Genomic DNA, 22,500 nt, shown 5'->3' on the forward strand with positions numbered 1-22,500 from the left:
TAATATTTTGTATTTTTAGGAGATTTGCTCTGACAATCTAAAGCTTGACGCTCACCTTCAGAAGAAACAGAAATATAATAACAGAATTCTTCACAGAAAATAATTGACAAAAAAAGAATCAACTACAATGAAAATCACCAATGTATACAGAAAATTATGGAAACTTGTTTCCACCACAGAATAAAACATTTAAAAAGATAATTGTGACTTTTTATCTCGCAATTCTGACTTTATTTCTCAGAATTGCGAGATATAATGTCAGAATTGTGTGAAATAAAGTCGCAATTGCGAGATATAAAGTCAGAATTGCGTGAAATAAAGTCGCAATTGCATCTTATAAAGTCAATATAATACCTCGACTGCGACTTTATATCATGCAATTCTGACTTTATATCTGCCAATTGCATATTATAAAGTCAGAACTGCGAGATATAAACATTTAAACAAAAAAATTCAGAATTTCAAGTATATTTCTCGCAATTGCGAGTTTATATCTCATAATTCTGACTTTATAACCTGCAATTGCGACTTTATATCACGTAATTCTGAGATAAAAAGTCAGAATTGTGAGATTAAAAAGTCGCAATTACCTTTTTATTTTTCACTCTGTGGCGGAAACAAGCTTCCATAGAAAATGGCACAAATATTGAGAACGAACTCCAAATCAAAGACCCTTAGAGGAAAAAAAAATCATAAAAAAAAAAGATTGAAATCTATACAGAAAAAAAAATAAAAATAAAATATATATATATATTAAAAAATAATAATAATAAAAAATTCCCTAAGGGTCTTTGATTTGGAGTTCAATTTGGAAGCATTTTTGTTGGCTCTGAAATGTTTGTACTGAAAAACAAGACTGAGTGAAATAAATACGGAGTAAGAACATGATTTCCTGCAGTAGATTCACCTTCAGCATGGACCCGTTCTGAAAGACGTGCTGCTCGTCACAGACCACACAGTATTCGTTCAGCGTGGGGATCCGCTGCTCAGAGTACTTCATTATCTTACAGAGAAAAGAGAGGAGACAGTCAGAGGAAGCGCTGAGCGGATGTGATCCCCCGGCAGAGGAAGATCCAGGAGGATAATGGAGCGTCGTGCGTCTGCTGTGTCACATGGCTGGATGACTGCGGTCATGAGCGAAACAAACTAACGGGAAACTGCATTAGGACACATGCATTTTTATACTGCTGCATTCTTGAACTGTTTGATGTATTAATCCAGCTTATTTCTTGTTAATTGTCATTAATTAGTGCCGTACTAAAGGCACTCGTTATTAAAGATTTTAAGAACTCTATAAAAACTCCATAGTAACCATCTACCAACCACCTAGTAACACCATAGCAACCACCAAAAATACCTTAGCAACCACCCTGAACACCCTAGCAATGTCTAGAAACGATATAGTAACCACCAAAAATACCCTAGCAACTACCCAGCACCTGCCTAACAACGCCCTAGCAACCACCCAGAACACCCTAGCAACTGCCTAACAACGCCCTAGCAACCACCCAGAACACCCTAGCAACCACCCAGAATACCCAAGCAACCAGTGTTCCAGCTGTGCTAAAATACACAAAACACACAGAACCGTTCAACAGTTTGGAGTCTGTAAGATTTGTTAAGAAGTCTCTTCTGCTCACCAAAGCTGTGTTAATATATTCAAAAATACAGTAAAAAATGTGATATATTATTACAGTTTAAAATAACTGTTTTCTAAGTGAATATATAGTAAAGTTTAATTTATTCCTGTGATCAAAGCTGAATTTTCAGCATCATTACTCCAGTCTTCAGTGTCACATGATCCTTCAGAAATCACTCTAATATGATGATTTGATGCTCAAGAAACATTTATGATTATTATCAATGTTGAAAACAGTTGATCTGCTTCATATTTTTGTGGTTCTGTCACTTTTGATCAATGTTATGCATCCATGATGAATAAAAGTGTTTCACACAATCACATCTGAATGAATGTGAATGAGTTGTAAATGTAGCTGTGCCGTTATTGAAGCCATACGGTCCCTGTTATATAATGCTATATTGTGAATGCTTTAGCCGTTACTCTTCTTCACTCTATAGCATGACCTCTTGAACCTGATTGCTGTATTAACAGAACGGCAGTAAATACAGTAGTTCCAGGTTCATTATCAACATTACAGTTGCACGTCACTCCACCAGGTTCCTTATGAACTAATACTTTATATGTAGCGTAAAGAGATTTAAAGGGATAGTTCACCCAAAAATGAATCATGATGATGGATTATTTTCCTAAAAAATCGTTGTTTGTGTTTATCTGAAGAAAGAGAGTCATGTACATCGGTGATGGCATGAGGGTGATTTAATGATGAGAGCATTTTCACTTTAGGGTGAACTATCTCTTTAAGAATGAACACCTGAAAATGTCCTGAGATGTACACACGTGTAGAAATGGTAAACGGAACACATGATTCCAGATGAATTCTTCAATAATAATGCACATTCAAGTCGTATTGCAGACTGTTGCTTTTTTACATTTTTTTTTATTTTAATATAAAATTGTTACGGAGCCCTGCACATGACATGTGGGAAAAATATATGTATATTGTGGCCACAAATTAACAATTTGTTCCCATGATTTATTAATACATCAGCATGGTTTACTAATTTGTTCCCTCTTTTTACTAAATCATGCGCACAATATAATAATTCATTCTCTCGTTTTACTAAATAGTTTGCACGATATAATTCGTTCCCTCATTTTACTAAATCATGCACACGATATAATAATCCGTTCCCTCGTTTTACTAAATCATGCGCACAATATAATAATTCGTTCCCTCGTTTTACTAAATATTTTGTACGATATAATCCGTTCCCTCGTTTTACTAAATAGTTTGTATGATATAATAATTCGTTCCCTCGTTTTACTAAAAAGTTTGTACGATATAATCCGTTTCCTCGTTTTACTAAATTATGCGCACGATATAATAATTCGTTCCCTCGTTTTACTAAAAAGTTTGTACGATATAATCCGTTTCCTCGTTTTACTAAATTATGCGCACGATATAATAATTCGTTCCCTCGTTTTACTAAAAAGTTTGTACGATATAATTCGTTCCATCGTTTTACTAAATCATGCGCACAATATAATAATTCGTTCCCTCGTTTTACTAAAAAGTTTGTACGATATAATCCGTTCCCTCGTTTTACTAAATCATGCACACAATATAATAATTCATTCTCTCGTTTTACTAAATAGTTTGTATGATATAATAATTCGTTCCCTCGTTTTACTAAATCATGCGCACAATATAATAATTCGTTCCCTCGTTTTAGTAAAAAGTTTGTACGATATAATCCGTTCCCTCGTTTTACTAAATCATGCACACGATATAATAATCCGTTCCCTCGTTTTACTAAATAGTTTGCACGATATAATTCGTTCCCTCGTTTTACTAAAAAGTTTGTACGATATAATTCGTTCCCTCGTTTTACTAAATTATGCGCACGATATAATAATTCATTCCCTCGTTTTACTAAATAGTTTGTATGATATAATAATTCGTTCCCTCGTTTTACTAAATCATGCGCACAATATAATAATTCGTTCCCTCGTTTTACTAAAAAGTTTGTACGATATAATCCGTTCCCTCGTTTTACTAAATCATGCACACGATATAATAATCCGTTCCCTCGTTTTACTAAATAGTTTGCACGATATAATTCGTTCCCTCGTTTTACTAAAAAGTTTGTACGATATAATCCGTTCCCTCGTTTTACTAAATCATGCGCACAATATAATAATTCATTCTCTCGTTTTACTAAATAGTTTGTATGATATAATAATTCGTTCCCTCGTTTTACTAAATCATGCGCACAATATAATAATTCGTTCCCTCGTTTTACTAAAAAGTTTGTACGATATAATCCGTTCCCTCGTTTTACTAAATCATGCGCACGATATAATAATTCGTTCCCTCGTTTTACTAAATAGTTTGTATGATATAATAATTCGTTCCCTCGTTTTACTAAATCATGCGCACAATATAATAATTCGTTCCCTCGTTTTACTAAAAAGTTTGTACGATATAATCCGTTCCCTCGTTTTACTAAATCATGCACACGACATAATAATTCGTTCCCTCGTTTTACTAAATAGTTTGTATGATATAATAATTCGTTCCCTCGTTTTACTAAAAAGTTTGTACGATATAATCCGTTCCCTCGTTTTACTAAATTATGCGCACGATATAATAATTCGTTCCCTCGTTTTACTAAAAAGTTTGTACGATATAATTCGTTCCCTCGTTTTACTAAATCATGCGCACGATATAATAATTAATTCCCTTGTTTTAGTTCAATCAAATGAGGGAACAAATTAGTTCAACATGTCCACTTTCTTAAACGAGGGAACAAATTATGAAGTCAAGGGTACAAATTCTAAATTCATGGCCACGATATTTATATTTTAGTCAGGGCTCTGTACAGTTTTAATGAATTTCTCTCTGTTAAAGCTGTGATTTTCTGTCGGTGCTTTAATCCTCAGCATCATCATGCACATGACCTTTCATGAGATTTACAGGACGTTCACGATGAAGCTGCACTAGACATGCACGAATGTAATGTTTGGATGTACACTGAGCATGATAGGAAACGATGAAGTCATGCGTGCCGGCTGGTGTGTGTGCCGAGTACCTGCACGAGGAAGCCGTACTCCAGCGTTGGGATGTTCTTGCAGTGTCCGCCCGCCTGGGATGAGAAAAACAACTCAATCAGCTGGCGGGTGGTAATCTGCGCAGGGGCCCTGCCCGCCGGGACAGCCACAGTCTGATGGGTTAACGGAGACAAAGCATTATGGGAAAGGTGCCAGCCAGCCGTGTTAGGCGAGGGGGGGTTTCGGAGGGCAAAGAGGCTGGGGATTGTGAAGGGAGATTGATCCTACGAGAGGAATCTGCAGCCATGTTTTATCTCTCACGTGGAGTCCCTAATGAGCCACTGAGGGGTCACGGGGTCATGGAGAAGCGGGAAAGAGAGTGATTCGAAAGGAAAGCGTGCAGTCGGGGAAGACGAGATGCTGACCTGGCTGTTCGGAGGATAGCTGAACAACTCGCCCTTGGGGTTCTTCATGGTACAGGAGATGGAGCGGTTCATGAGCCGCGTGACTCTGAGCTCCGGCACGCTCAGTTTGCCTTTCAACACTGTGTCCTGGATCAGGGGGAAACTGGGAGACCTGGAGCCAAGATGGAGGCCACAGCCAGCGGATGAGTTCATGCTGCGCTCACGTCAGCTTGGATTACCTCAAGTATGATTTCTGACTAGTCAAATGCACAATTCTGTTTGCAATGCTAATGATTAGCCAGTGATACCTGGAGTGTTCATTTCAAGAGCATCTGAATTTATGAAGTAATGAAATATTTTATTGTCATCAGCAACAAACACACATTTATCCATTTTTGTAACTATGAACAGTGCTGGCAATATTACATTTTAGTTCATTACATGGCGAAAACTGTAGTTAGTAACGTAATCTATTACATATTTAGGCAATATCATTTTGATTACTTTATTACTTTTACCCTTAACTTGTTTATCACAGATAATTATGTATTGTAGTGATATAAAAATACATGGAGAAAAAACAATTACGTTGAAATTTGTCATCAACAAAATGAAGTGCATTGAAGGGTTTGAAGAAACTGCAGGTGGTTCGTAAATTGATGAATGAATAGGTAATAATTAAACCATAAAAATGTAACTTTTTAAAGTAAATTAAAACAAAAATAAAGCACAAATTGATTAAATGTTTAATTTGTTATGCTGTGTGGCCTCCGATTTGTGTAATTAGAGATTAAAAATAGAAAATTAGTGAGAAACAATACATTTTACTGCCATTTTGTGAATATTAGGTAATCATGTAATCCAAAAAAATGTAACTGTAGTCTGATTAGTATTTTAAAATGTAATATAATTACAAGTATACAATTATTAGAATCTGATTACATAATCAAGATTACATATAATAAGCAATGACTAATAAAAACGAATAATTTCTGAATCCAAGGATTGTATTATGGCAATCTCACCATGACGTGAATGCAACATTAATATATTTTATATGTGATTAGGTTACTGTACAGTGTTTAGCTGTGTTTATTGTGTTTATTATATATATATATGCACCCTGGACCACAAAACCAGTCACATGGGTAATTTTTTTTAAATTGAGATGAAAGCTGAATAAATAAGTTTTCCATTGATGTATGGTTTGTTAGGATAGGACAATATTTGGCCGAGATACAACTATTGAAAATCTGGAATCTGAGGGTGCAAAAAAATCAAAATATTTATCGCAAAATAATATTTATTTAATAAATATCGCGATTTTGCTGCATTCACTCACAAAAATAAATGTTTTATATATTTACAGTAGGAAATGTACAAAATATCTTCATGGAACATGATCTTTACTTAATAGCCTAATGATTTTTGTCATAAAAGAAAAATCAATAATTTTGACCCATTCAATGTATTGTTGGCTATTGCCACAAATATACCCGTGCGACTCGTGACTGGTTCTGTGATCCAGGGTCACATATATATATATATATATGTATCACTGTTGAGCCCTATTTGAGTTACATCAACCACGATCTGTTGTTTCAGACTGTTAGCGTATATGACGTGTTTTCCCATCAAACGTTGAGGACATACTTGGGTATCGGGGAGAAGATACTCAATCCTGCACGAAATTTCTTGATGGTTCCTCCGGCTTTGAACCAGCTGTGCCGTTTCTCCTGCTGGGCTTTGAGGAACTCATTACTGAGATGCTTCCACTGCTGAGACGTGAACGTGCTGAGGATCCTGGGAACATGAGGAGACAAGCTTCAGGCTTCAAACATTACAGTTCATGCTAAATCAGTCACAACGCTTCACTCTGTATAAAAGCCTCTGCCAAATGCATAATTGTAAATGGAAACGACTATGTTTTAGGGCTGTGAAACGATTAATCGCATCCAAAATAAAAGTTTGTGTTTACATAATATATGTGTGTGTACTGTGTATAATTATTTTATAATTAATATACTGTACACACATGCATGTATAAAGAATATATAAGAAATATTTGCATGTGTATACTGTCTATATATATATTATATATAAATTAGGGCTGTCAAAAGATTAATCGCGATTAATCGCATTCAAAATAAAAGTTTGTTTTTAATAATATATGTGTGTGTACTGTGTATAATTAAATTTGTATATATAAATACACACACATGCATGTATATATTTAAGAAAAATGTGTTATTTATATATAAAGAAAATTATATTTATATATAATATAAACTATATAAATATATATACAGTATATGTATGCAAATATTTCTTAAATATATACATGCATGTGTGTGTATTTATATATACAAAATAATTATACACAGTACACACACATATATTATGTAAACACAAACTTTTATTTTGGATGCGATTAATCGCGATTAATCTTTTGACAGCCCTAATATAAATGTAAATATTTTATATAGAAATAACACATTTTTCTTAAATATATACATGCATGTGTGTGTATATACAAAATAATAATGCACAGTTTACATTGCATCCTCATAACGTGATTACAATGAAATTTTGGGCAAAATTGTGTTGAAACTTTACCTTATGTAAACACAATACTTCGATTAAATTGATGCAATTTAGCTCATAATCATAGCAACCATAATCATAATAAAACATGGTGTATGCTGATTTCAATCGCAATAAAGAGGCATGTAAACACTTCAATCGCATCTATTCACTCTAAACAAAGTGTGCAACGAGCATTTCTGGGGTGATGAAGAAACTGAGTGTAATGAATATAATGAATTCAACATGAATATAATGCAGTATAGCCTAGTGATGGTTAAAGATGGTAAAATAGAGACATTTTAGTGGTGAACAAATCTGTGTGCATCATTAGTGCTGTGCATTGCGGTGTGTGAATAATGGTGGTAAAAATAATCACAATTCTTAGAGAATAGTCAGAATAATGCAAATTGCATTTAAAGGGGGAAACAACTTATTCTGATTATTGGGAATCATCATATTATTGGTGCACATGCGAACGTAGTCAGTCTTGACTTACTTCTTTAGTTGAAGGCCCAAACTGAATCCCTCTTTATTAGACGGCTGGAACACCTCCACGGACGGCTCTGCGGGAGTCAATCGAACATGTCTGTCATGTAAGTACGGTCTCAAACACACACACACACACACACATGCACAGAAGTGCACGTTTCTTACCTGGTCCATCCAGGTACTGTGAGAGAGAGAAACGAAGGCGTAAGACAATGGGCTCCGTTCGGATCACCTTCCACGCGGTCGCCACCTCCTCCTGCAAACACACAAATCATTTTATTCCCATCACAAGATCGGTTTGTAAAGTTGAGCAGGTTGTGTGGGAAAAGTGTGTGTTCTCACATCCAAGAAGCTGATGTTGATTTGCAGGTCGATGTCCACATCGTCAATCGTGCCGTACTCCCTGTGGGAAGAGCAACACACTAGTGGTGCAGCGGATCACAAAACTCACCGTAAATGACGTAAATGATGTAAAATGACGTAAATGAGGGTTCGGATCATTTACGGTTTTTGAACGACGGATCCCGGATCATTTTTCGAATCAGCAAAAAAATAACCCCCAATTTTTTTTTTTTATATATATATATTAGGGCTGTCAAACGATTAATCGCGATTAATCGCATCCAAAATAAAAGTTTGTTTTTACATAATATATGTGTGTGTGTACGGTGTATAATTATTTTCTATATATAAATACACACACATGCATGTATATATTTAAGAAATATTTGCATGTATATACTGTGTATATATATTTATATTATATATAATTTATATTATATATAAATATTTTATCTATAAATAACAAATTTTTCTTAAATATATATGCATGTGTGTGTATTTATATATAGAAAATAATTATACTCCATACACACATATATATTATGTAAACACAAACTTTTATTTTGGATGCGATTAATCGCGATTAATCGTTTGACAGCCCTAAATATATATATATATATATATTTATGTAACTTGTAAATGTAACTTTGCTTTTCATTTATTACTTCGATACCACAGCAAAAATTACTAGCCGATAAAGTTCAAATATTATTAGAGAAAAGTGAAGAGTCTGTAATAAAATAGAAGAAATACACAAATTACAAGCAGAGATGAATACTAAACAACAAAGTCTAACAGTAGTGTTCAGGTACAGAAATGAATAATTAATCCTAAAAGTAAAATAACACTATTTGTTCACTGTAGAAATTAAATATAGGTTCATCTTTGTTAAAGCTGTATTTTGTTGATTTATTAACATTAATGACACAGACGACAGCAGGAATATTAGGCTGCCGTCACTTTAAGAGCGAAGAAACTGACAAACATCCGGTTTCTTTCTCAACTCTTTATTCATGACATAACCGAGAGAAAACTTGCTGAGACGGGCATTTAGACATCATTTTGTGTGTGTGTGTCTGTTCAAGGGCAATAAAACACGAAAGAGGAATCAATTCGGTATTCGAGCGCTATCTCTCTCTCTCTCTCTCTCTCTCTCTCTCTCTCTATCTCTCTCTCTCTCCACGTGCGTGCTTCGGGTGTGTGTGTGGCTTTGCGCACAGATAAACGTGCAAGTCCTGATTTTAGCCTCTTCTTACGCGTTTAAAATAGTTTGAGTGTGTAAACTGGCAAGACAAAACACGTCGAAATGATAAACTTACACTCTATGATGGCTAAATTTAGCAGTTAATCCGCGAATCATACGCGTGCCGAACCGTGGGCCGTACGGATCACGGATCAACTTGTGCCCCTACAACACACTCAGAATGAATGTGAATCTGGGGCCGTATTCACAAAGCATTTTATCTTACCACTAGGAGTACTTCTAAATCGCACTAAAAGATTTTAGCTAGGAGTTTTCTCTTAAAAGTTATTCACAACGCCTTTCATACCTACTCTTAGTAAAGAAAAATGACAACTCCTAAACTAAGAGTGAGTCTTCGTTGCTATGGATGACGTCATTACTCATGCACGAGCTTGACTGAAGTGACCACCTTGATTGGCTGATGATTGTAACGCGGGAATGATTCCAAACCCCTCCCCTACGATGATGAGTGACAGGTGACAGGTCTGAGAATGCGTGCGCTACACAAGTAGTGCGAAGGACGGAAGATGATGAATAACTGAATAAATAGCCTAAATGAATAAAGAGTAAGGCTAAACAAATAGCCTAGTAGCCTAATGAAACATATGGATTGATGCAATATCTTTGCAACATTATTGAATTAATTTGTCACTATATGCCTCTGCCTACGTTTGCAAAGAGAAGAACATTTTAATTTGATTCACAATGAAACGTTACAATGAGTTTACATGCAATGAGTAGCCTAGTTTTGGTTGTTGTTGGTGGCGTTATTGCATCCCTAGTTATGCCGACAATGCAGAATTGTTCCCTCGCGATTGGAAGCTCCTGTAGCGCCGCATACGCATTTCAAAACATCGCAACGTGAAATGCCACAAAAAGCGGTTTGTAAAGGTCTTAGTGAGTTAGGAGTCCTCTCGACTTCTTTTAAGCTGTCCCAGGCTTAGGTGCTACTTTTAGGGATAAAATGCTTCGTGAATTACTCTTAGTCAAAAAAATTAGGAGTCCTAAAGTTACGAGTGACACGCCCATTATTTTTAGGAGTTGCTCCTAAATTCGCCAGTTAGGAGCTACTTTTAGCCTTAAAATTCTTTGTGAATACGGCCCCAGGTGTGAATGCTCAGATGTGAATCAGGTGTGAGTTCCCCTTACCTGACGGACACAGCGCCATCCGTGTAAATGTCTTTCACGGCCTCGATATCCGCGTCGAGCTGCGGGTGGCGGTACAGGTCGGCTGCACAGCTCCCCTACAGGTGCACAGTGGTATTACACATCAAACTGCTTCTTTACTTCACTTTCAGTACAAGGGACACACACACACACACTGCCGTTCAAAAGATTTGGATCGGTAAGATTTTTAATGTTTTTAAAATAATCTCTCTGCTCACCAATGCTGCATTTATTTGATTAAAAATACAAAAAAAACAGTAATATTGTGAAATATTTTTGCAGTGTAAATCCTCTGTTTTCTATGTGAATATACAGTAAAGTGTAATTTATTCCTGTGATCAAAGATGAATTTTCAGCATCATTACTCCAGTCTTCAGTGTCACATGATCCTTCACAAATCACTCTAATATGAGGATTTGATGCTCAATAAACATTTATGATTATTATCAATGTTGAAAACAGTTATTTACATTCTTATTTCAGGATTCTTTGATGAGTAGAAAGTTTAAAAGAACAATATTTCTCTGAAATAGAAAACTTTTGTTTCTGATCCAAAAATTTTGGTTTGATTTGCGATGCTCATTTAAACCCAGTTGGAAATATTTCTAATTTATTATTTTTCACATGAAGATAAAGCCACTAAAGACAAGACTTTTCCTGCTTTATGATAAAGGCTTAAACGAGTCATATATCATTAAGTCAAGAAAACAGAACGTGACGTGAGGAAACTGTGTTTTACCTGAATACCGTACAGGAACTGCTCCGGTTCATTCTCTCCATCCGATTCTTCATCCGTCCAGCACTGGCCTTTAATATCCTGAGGGAAGCGCAAACACACACGCTAAGTTTAGCATTATTATATTGTTTTAAATTAGCTTTTATTTTTATATTTACATTTTCATTTTAGTTAAAGTTTTAGTCATTTTGATAATTGATTTTTGTCATTTTTAAAACACCAATTCCAGGAAAAAGTTGGGACATTTTGTAAAATGCAATAAAATCAAGAATCTGTGATTTGTTAATTCTCTCTAACCTTTATTTAACTGACAAAAGTACAAAGAAAGTATTTTCAACTGTTTTTTTGTAATATTTTGTAAACATTAACAAATTAATATATTTGATTATGAATAAAATATATATTATTATTATTAAATAGATAAAATAGAAAGAAACTCAATACAATTATACATCCAAATCAATACACGGAAATAAACTAAATGGATTTAAGTTTGGGGTTGTTTACAGAAAAGCACCAGATAAAGATCTTTACAATGTCACAATTTATTCCAGCTCATGTACATGAATTAGAATAATAGCCAATCAGATTTTCCCAATTCATGAGCACATTTAACTGCAAATCGAATAGCAAATTCCAGTGGACTCCTATGGGATGTTTTGTTTGCTTGTCTAGGTGAGCAACAGTGACCCAGGGGGCGGAGCTTAGCGAAAGGTCAAATCAAGAGTTCAGTGTCATCTGACATCAGTTCATTATGGAAGCTTGTTTACGCCACAGAATAAAAAATAAAAAAAATTATTGCAACTTTTATATCTGACAATTCTGACTTTATATCTCAATTCTGACTTTATATCTCACAATTCTGACTTTATATCTCAATTCTGACTTTATATCTCACAATTATGACTTTATATCTCACAATTATGACTTTATATCTCACAATTCTGACTTTATATCTCAATTCTGACTTTATATCTCACAATTATGACTTTATATCTCACAATTATGACTTTATATCTCAATTATGACTTTATATCTCACAGTTATGACTTTATATCTCACAATTATGACTTTATATCTCAATTATGACTTTATATCTCACAATTATGACTTTATATCTCACAATTCTGACTTTATATCTCACAATTCTGACTTTATATCTCAATTCTGACTTTATATCTCACAATTATGACTTTATATCTCACAATTCTGACAATTCTGACTTTATATCTCACAATTCTGACTTTATATCACGCAATTCTGACTTTATTATATCTCACAATTATGACTTTATATCTCACAATTCTGACAATTCTGACTTTATATCTCACAATTCTGACAATTCTGACTTTATATCTCACAATTCTGACTTTATATCTCACAATTCTGACTTTATATCACACAATTCTGACTTTATATCTCACAATTCTGACAATTCTGACTTTATATCTCAATTCTGACTTTATATCTCGCAATTCTGACTTTATATCTCACAATTCTGACTTTATATCTCAATTCTGACTTTATATCTCACAATTCTGACTTTATATCACAATTCTGACTTTATATCTCACAATTCTGACTTAATATCACACAATTCTGACTTTATATCTCACAATTCTGACTTTATATCTCACAATTCTGACTTAATATCACACAATTCTGACTTTATATCACACAATTCTGACTTTATATCTCACAAATCTGACTTTATTTCTCACAATTCTGACTTTATATCACAATTCTGACTTTATATCTCACAATTCTGACTTAATATCACAATTCTGACTTTATATCTCACAATTCTGACTTAATATCACACAATTCTGACTTTATATCTCACAATTCTGACTTTATATCTCAATTCTGACTTTATATCTCACAATTCTGACTTTATATCTCACAATTCTGACTTTATATCTCAATTCTGACTTTATATCTCACAATTCTGACTTTATATCTCACAATTCTGACTTTATATCTCACAATTCTGACTTAATATCACACAATTCTGACTTTATATCTCACAATTCTGACTTTATATCTCACAATTCTGACTTTATATCTCACAATTCTGACTTTATATCACGCAATTCTGACTTTAAATCTCAATTCTGACTTTATATCTCACAATTCTGACTTTAAATCTCAATTCTGACTTTATATCTCACAATTCTGACTTTATATCACAATTCTGACTTTATATCTCACAATTCTGACTTAATATCACACAATTCTGACTTTATATCTCACAATTCTGACTTTATATCTCAATTCTGACTTTATATCTCACAATTCTGACTTTATATCTCACAATTCTGACTTTACATACAGTATATCTCACAATTCTGACTTTATATCTCACAATTCTGACTTTATATCTCACAATTCTGACTTAATATCACACAATTCTGACTTTATATCTCACAATTCTGACTTTATATCTCAATTCTGACTTTATATCTCACAATTCTGACTTTATATCTCACAATTCTGACTTTACATACAGTATATCTCACAATTCTGACTTTATATCTCACAATTCTGACTTTATATCTCACAATTCTGACTTAATATCACACAATTCTGACTTTATATCTCACAATTCTGACTTTATATCTCACAATTCTGACTTTATATCTCACAATTCTGACTTTATATCACGCAATTCTGACTTTAAATCTCAATTCTGACTTTATATCTCACAATTCTGACTTTAAATCTCAATTCTGACTTTATATCTCACAATTCTGACTTTATATCACAATTCTGACTTTATATCTCACAATTCTGACTTAATATCACACAATTCTGACTTTATATCTCACAATTCTGACTTTATATCTCAATTCTGACTTTATATCTCACAATTCTGACTTTATATCTCACAATTCTGACTTTACATACAGTATATCTCACAATTCTGACTTTATATCTCACAATTCTGACTTTATATCTCAATTCTGACTTTATATCTCACAATTCTGACTTTATATCACGCAATTCTGACTTTAAATCTCAATTCTGACTTTATATCTCACAATTCTGACTTTATATCTCAATTCTGACTTTATATCTCACAATTCTGACTTTATATCTCAATTCTGACTTTATATCACGCAATTCTGACTTTAATTCTGACTTTATATCTCACAATTCTGACTTTATATCTCGCAATTCTGACTTTATATCTCGCAATTCTGACTTTATATCTTACAATTCTGACTTTATATCACACAATTCTGACTTTATATCTCACAATTCTGACTTTATATCTCACAATTCTGACTTTATATCTCACAATTCTGACAATTCTGACTTTATATCTCACAATTCTGACAATTCTGACTTTATATCTCACAATTCTGACTTTATATCTCAATTCTGACTTTATATCTCACAATTCTGACAATTCTGACTTTATATCTCACAATTCTGACTTTATATCTCAATTCTGACTTTATATCTCACAATTCTGACTTTATATCTCACAATTCTGACTTTATATCTCAATTCTGACTTTATATCTCACAATTCTGACTTTATATCTCAATTCTGACTTTATATCTCACAATTCTGACAATTCTGACTTTATATCTCACAATTCTGACTTTATATCTCAATTCTGACTTTATATCTCACAATTCTGACAATTCTGACTTTATATCTCAATTCTGACTTTATATCTCACAATTCTGACTTTATATCTCACAATTCTGACTTTATATCACGCAATTCTGACTTTATATCTCACAATTCTGACTTTATATCTCACAATTCTGACTTTATATCACGCAATTCTGACTTTATATCTCACAATTCTGACTTTATATCACGCAATTCTGACTTTATATCTCACAATTCTGACTTTATATCTCACAATTCTGACTTTATATCACGCAATTCTGACTTTATATCTCACAATTCTGACTTTATATCACGCAATTCTGACTTTATTTCTCACAATTCTAACTTTACATACAGTATATCTCACAATTCTGACTTTATATCACAATTCTGACTTTATATCTCACAATTCTGACTTAATATCACACAATTCTGACTTTATATCTCACAATTCTGACTTTATATCTCAATTATGACTTTATATCTCGCAATTCTGACTTTAAATCTCAATTCTGACTTTAAATCTCACAATTCTGACTTTATATCTCACAATTCTGACTTTAAATCTCAATTCTGACTTTATATCTCACAATTCTGACTTTATATCTCACAATTCTGACTTTAAATCTCAATTCTGACTTTATATCTCACAATTCTGACTTTATATCACACAATTCTGACTTCGTATCTCACAATTCTGACTTTATATCTCACAATTGTGAGATAAAAAGTCACAGTTATCTTTTAAAATGTTTTATTCTGAGGCGGACACAAGCTTCCACAGCTGATGGACCTGCATGTGTAGCAGAGGAAACACAGGCCGTGTCTGATGGTGTAATGAAGGGCAAACACTCACCATTGGCTCCGGTGTTCACAGGCGTGTTTCTGACAGGACGAAGCTTTTCTGATCCATTTCAGCACCAACGGCAAAACAACAGGCAGAAAGATGAGCTGTTCGCTTTCTGCATGAGGGAACATGAACAGAACACTAAACTAGGTTTTCTTCATTTAATATCCAGTCACCAGTTACCAGAGAGCAATGAAAAATCATTGTGCACCTGCAGATTTACATGGACGCTTGTTTCCGCCACAGAATAAAACATTTTAAAAGATAATTGCGACTTTTTAACTCACAATTGCGAGTTTACATCTCGCAATTCTGACTTGTTTTCTCAGATTTGTGTTATAAAGTCAGAATTGCTACATATAAACTCACAATTGCGAGAAATAAACTCGCAATTCTGCTTATTTTTCTCGAAACTGCGAGTTTATATCTTGCATCTTTTTTATATCTCGCATCTGAGATCTTTTCTCAGAATTGTGAGATATAAACTTGCAATTGTGAACTATAAAGTCCAATTCTAAGGGAAAAAAGACATGAATAGTTTACATCTCACAATTCTGACTTTATAACACGCAATTGCGACTTTTGTGAGAGAAAAAGTCAGAATTGCGAGATGTAAAATTATGAGGAAAAAAAGTCAGAATTGTGAGATAAAAAGTCACAATTACTTTTTTTTCTTTTTTATTCTGTGGCGGAAACAAGCTTCCATAGATTTAGGCATCTCAAAAGAGATGATAAAATAAATGCTAAAGATCACATGCAAAATATCTGTACTAATAATAAGAAAAGCTGTTTGCAGGGTCAATCATCACTGTCACTATTGGACTATTATTTTCACTTTCAATTCTTTGTAGCTCTACTGCATTTCTTGTCTTCATTTTTATTTTATTTTAATTTTTCTATAATTTTTTTGCCTTTTCTGTTTTTCTTTCATGTACAGCACTTTGGCCAACCAAGGTTGATTTTAAATGTGCTTTATAAATAAAATTTGATTTGATTTGACCTGCTGGACGATAAACAGGTGAAAAACTCCCACAGACAGACACTGAAGGTCAAACCTGAGCCACACCGAATCAAACATGCTGTAGGAAACACTCTGATCAATTACTAATCAATTTTAACTCAGCAATTGCTAAAGAATTTTACAAATAATTACACAGAAATGGCAAGTAACACACTTAATTAAGCATGACGTAGTAAGACTGAAACGTAGTCTATTCTAACAATCTTTTTACTCTTTTTAGACAATAACAAACATCGAAGAAATCCCCCAGAGTACATATAGCCAACGCATAGCAATGCAAACAACAACATATTCATAATCCTATTTCAACAGCCCAGAAACCGGTCAAAACGCCCTATAGCGCCGTGACCCTTTGTACAGTCAAACATCAGCGACATTTCCCTCAAATGAAACTAATCTGGCGTCATATTTGTGTGTCTGTAGAGGACAGCCGTCCAGTCCTGTAGACAATACCGAAACTGAGATCTCATTCTCTGGTTTACCTCAGCGAAGCCGTTTAAAATAACGCTGTTCTCCTCTCCTCCATCTCGCCACTGTGTATCCTAGCAACAACTCGCTCTGTCGGTGTCACTGATTCGTGCGTCTCTGTGTGTGTGTGTGTGTGTGTGTGTGTGTGTGAGAGAGAGAGAGAGAGAGAGAGAGAGAGAGAGAGAGAGAGAGAGAGAGAGAGAGAGAGAGAGAGAGAGAGAGAGAGTGTGTGTGTGTGTGTGTGTGTGTGTGTGTGTGTGTGTGTGTGTGTGTGTGTGTGTGAGAGAGAGAGAGAGAGAGAGAGAGAGAGTGTGTGTGTGTGTATGCGTGTGTATGTGTGTATGAGTGCGTGTGAGTGAGTGAGTGAGTGAGTGTGTGTGTGTGTGTGTGTGTGGGCACAAATTTATAGAAGCAATTTCCCAAGTAGTCTTCTGCATAAGTCATATCTGATAAATACTAACAAAAACTACAAACCAGTCATAAACATGTCCAGCTCATATTTCTCACCAGACAAAAAAAAAAATATATATATATATTTTATGTATATATATATTTGCATCTAACATAAAAGTCTGTGTATGTTTATATAATATAATATAATATAATATAATGTGTGTGTGTGTGTGTGTATACATATGTACATACACAAATATAATATATATATATCTATATATTTATGTATGTGTGTTTGCGTGTAGTTACACACACACACACATACATATATATCATAAATATACACATATATTTTGATGTGATTAATTGATTTTACAGCACTAATATATTTATACGAAATACAGATTTTTTTGCATTGTGACAAATACACCATATAACTATATTTAAGCAACATTAAATATATAATAAAACTACACATAAAACATCTGGATGCATTACGGTAATGACTACATTTTCTTGAATGGAAAATCATGAATTGTCACGTCAAAGTCTCAAAGCAAAAAATCTTAATCGGCATGTTTTCATGACGTACATCGCTGAACATTTCTTCCTGAACTACAGCTAACTAACACACCTGTGTGTGTTCACGTGAAAGCAGAAATATAAGCGTATAAGTATAAGATGAAAACTACAAGACGAAACAACAGTTTGAGGAAAACAGCACCGGTGACATTCGAACACACGTCAGTTTAATCTGCAAATGTCTGTGAAATTTCTCCTTCCTTTCTTCCCTTCGAAAAACAGCCATTTTGTTTATATGAGAGTCAGTTTCTCTCTCCGCCACAATCTATATCTTTATAATATTGTGGAGGTGGAACACACGTCTCAGACCCGTCTCAGTATCAAACCTGCATGAAAGTAATCAAATGATTTTTAATGGCTGATGCAAATACTAATATAGTGCTTTTAATGACCACAAAATAAGATGCACACAAATACCTGTTTTTTTTTTTTTAACCAAAATTCTCTGAAAACTGAAAATGTGAGATCAGTAGATTACAGGACAAGCACTGGATGGAATGACCATGCATTTATGCAATTTATGGCTGATATAATCATCACATTTGCTTGAATAATTTCACAGACACCATCCATCTGAACAAATCCCCCAGTGTGTCCTTAAACACCCCCCACCCCCCACCCCCCACACCCATAATGCCCTGCTGGAGTCCAACACATACCGATGCAGCTCTTGATGGAAAAAGCACAGACGGAGGTCCGGTCAGCATCCCCCCCCCCCCCCCCACATCCATCCATCCCTCCATCCCTACCTTCACCTTCAGAGCCCGGCGGCTCCTTCTCCTCCAACACGACGGCGTGATGCAGATGAACCGATGCACACACCATCTAATGTGACTGTGCACTAGCAGCGATCCTCCATTTCGACGCTCCGGCTGTGTGTTTATCTATTGCAGATCTCTGCTTCCAGTGCTCTCTTCTTTTTGCCTGACAACACAGTGAACTGAGCATGCTCAGTGAGAGCCAGCAGAGCAAGTCATGTGACCTACAGCTGACGAGAGAGAGAGGGAGAGAGAGGGAGAGAAACATAATCCACATTTTCCTAGATTGTCAGGAAAAGATCAAATCCACCAAATACAAGAACGATCTGAGCAATTCTTAAATGTCTTTTAATCCTTTTAATTCTATTGTAATTATTATTTTTATTACACCACTGGCACACTGCTTTCGTGTTGATGCTGTGCCAATATTAGGGGTATAAAAAGAACGTGTCCCAAAAACTGGGATCCTCATCTAGGGTTTCAACATTTTTAACAGATGAATTCCCTGTTTTATATTACAGTAATATCTATGTACAGTAGTGGTGTAGCGATCCCCTCATCTCACGATTCGATACATATCACGATACTGAACTCACGATACAATATTATTGCGATACTCCAAGACACATGATAAAAGGTTAACAAAAAATGTCCTTAAAATTTGATATTACATTGTGTGTGTAAATGAATAGTCTTTGGTGCTGAAACCCAAAGCACAGGACAATAGAGACACCAGAATAACAATATTCATGATTCTGAAGATGAAAATACTGAATTAATTCAGACGAATATACTTGCACTCTTTCACTGACTAGATATATTTAAAATAATGTAATAAATATTCCCCCATTGCATTATTATACATTATATATAGTAGTTTAATGTAGTTTTGACACTAACATTTAACATTTATGCATTTGGCAGATGCTTTTATCCAAAGCGACTTACATTGCATTTCAAGGTAGACATTTTACATTCTTATCAGTTCTTGCTTTCCCTGGGAATCGAACCCACGACCTTGGCGTTGCAAGCGCCAACGCTCTACTGTTTGAGCTACAGGAAAGCTAAAACTCTAAAAACTTTTATTTAATCTTTATTTTGGGTGAACTATACACGATACATTGCATTGCGATACATTGTGACACGATATATTGTTACACCCCTAGCCGATATTGTAAGTAAATTACTCCGAATGAAGTACTTTGAATTGTGAGAAACCGAAAGGGAATAAAGCAGCGGCTGCATCGTGATGGTGCATCAGCCAATGGCAGTGCTCTATTTCTGTCAGCTGACTCTATAATATCAGTGTTTTGTTTTTATGATTGTGTACTGAAGGAACGTGAGCAGATCATGGCATACATTCATCTATACATTAGCTCGCCTCTAGACTGCACGATGGTCTTAACCGTTACCATCCTAATCAGAGTTTACCCTGCTTACCTCATTATGAGCCCCGCTTTACACAATGACCTCCAGAGAGAGAGAGAGAGAGAGAGAGAGAAAGAGAGAGAGAGAGAGAGAGAGAGGGAGAGAGAGAGGGAGAGAGAGAGAGAGAGAGAGAGAGAGAGAGGAGAGAGAGAGAGAGAGAGAGAGAGAGAGAGAGAGAGAGGAGGAGAGAGAGAGAGAGAGAGAGATTATCCAACATGTCCTCGACTGCATGACTCACGTCTCTGGTAGAGACACGGCTCTGTCTCATATCCTGCCATCCTGTACAAAAGACACTTGCATTAATTATTCATAAACACTTAAAATAGCAAATGGCAATTTTAGAACTGCTCTAAAATTAATGCTAGTTTAGTAGAGGACATCTTCAGCATCATGTTTCAAGCATAATTCAGTGTGACGATTCACTCCTGTGCACCTGGTGATGACCAGTGTCGTTATCCTTAACTACAATTAAAACTATTCAAAATTTTTTTTTTTTTTTTGGTAAAATATAAATATTAGATGAAAAACGTGATGAAAAATGAAAATTAGAAATGTTGATTTGGAAAGTAACTGAAATAGTTAAAGTATTCAAATTAATATAACTAAAACTGAAATTAGCTATATAGAAATATTTTTTGTTAAAGTTAAAATTAAAATTAAAACTGAAAATATATATATTATATATTTTTTTAAATACAAAAAATATTTGCTTTGGCAAAAACTAATTGAATTTGAAGTACTAAACTTACTAAAATATAATATATATATATATATATATTCCTATAGTAATAAAAATTACAAACGCACATAACAAAAATTACTCAACCTTAAACTAAAATTAAAATGAAACTGAAAATATAAAAATTAAATACAAATATTTGCTATGGCAAACTAACTAAAATAGTTTAAGTACTAAACTTAATAAAACTAATACCAAAATAAGCTATATAGAAAAAATACAATTATAAAAAAAATTATAATAAAAATGACAGGCAACTCTTTATGTTAGCGTCCTCATTACACATGTAGTTACTGGTGTAAAAACTACAAATTATGCATAATTACATGCAACTAACTAAACCAAACCTAACCATATAGCAATTACATGTAGTTAATTATTATTACTCAGCATTTAAATGTTTAAATATGCTTACATTTAAAATAAAGTGCAACCAAATGACAAAAGAACATTAAAAATTACTAAAATGAAAACTAAAATATAACAACAAAAATATATGTATTTAAATATAAAATTCTATTCTATAATAATTCTATTTATATTTATCAATAATATAATTAATATAATATCTTAATAATATTTTATATTTTTATATATTTATAATAGAAATAATACATAAAATTAATAACACTGCCAGTGACAAACTACAGTGGAACTTGTGAATGAACAGAAAACATCAAGAAATCATTAAATGTGCAAGATTTTAAAACATTCAGTGTGTGTGTGTATCTCAGGAGACATACGGGAGACGTGGAAGTTACTGTGGATCATATATTAACATCTCTGAGTTCTGGCTCAGTTTGAGACGTTGTACGTTGTTGCAACTTACAGCCAATCCAGAGTGCATCAATGGGATTTACGCCGGGATTTGAAGCAGACTTCAGTGGCTTACAGGTGAGGGTTTCCCCGGATTGGCCGATGGGTTTGTCTCTCACCTGTGGATGTGGGCGAGCGGCACAAGGACACACACCAGCGGTCAGTGCGAGACGAGAGCCGTCGGTGAGCAGGTCAACATGGGCAGCGGGAGCAGCAGCAGC

At 34.3% G+C, this 22,500-nt stretch overlaps 1 protein-coding gene across 1 annotated transcript in view; it reads right to left on the bottom strand.

Annotated features, from left to right (window-relative positions):
- parp6a (poly (ADP-ribose) polymerase family, member 6a) overlaps positions 1-22,500 on the bottom strand; it is a 46,510-nt gene that overhangs the window by 17,680 nt on the left and 6,330 nt on the right. Inside the window, exons 4-16 of the mRNA XM_079873856.1 lie at positions 22,399-22,500; positions 20,963-21,003; positions 19,288-19,526; positions 16,084-16,189; positions 11,604-11,681; positions 10,847-10,941; positions 8,455-8,515; positions 8,278-8,368; positions 8,120-8,186; positions 6,691-6,840; positions 5,059-5,209; positions 4,675-4,806; positions 908-1,003 (exon numbers count right to left, since the gene is read on the bottom strand). The exon at positions 22,399-22,500 is cut by the window's right edge and continues 42 nt beyond it. Of these exons, the coding sequence (XP_079729982.1) occupies positions 908-1,003; positions 4,675-4,806; positions 5,059-5,209; positions 6,691-6,840; positions 8,120-8,186; positions 8,278-8,368; positions 8,455-8,515; positions 10,847-10,941; positions 11,604-11,681; positions 16,084-16,086 (924 nt within the window). The 5' untranslated portion in view covers positions 16,087-16,189; positions 19,288-19,526; positions 20,963-21,003; positions 22,399-22,500. The remainder of the gene's footprint in view (positions 1-907; positions 1,004-4,674; positions 4,807-5,058; positions 5,210-6,690; positions 6,841-8,119; positions 8,187-8,277; positions 8,369-8,454; positions 8,516-10,846; positions 10,942-11,603; positions 11,682-16,083; positions 16,190-19,287; positions 19,527-20,962; positions 21,004-22,398) is intronic.

This window comes from Squalius cephalus (genome assembly GCF_949319135.1).
Source record: "Squalius cephalus genome assembly, chromosome: 6".
Taxonomy (NCBI): domain Eukaryota; kingdom Metazoa; phylum Chordata; class Actinopteri; order Cypriniformes; family Leuciscidae; genus Squalius; species Squalius cephalus.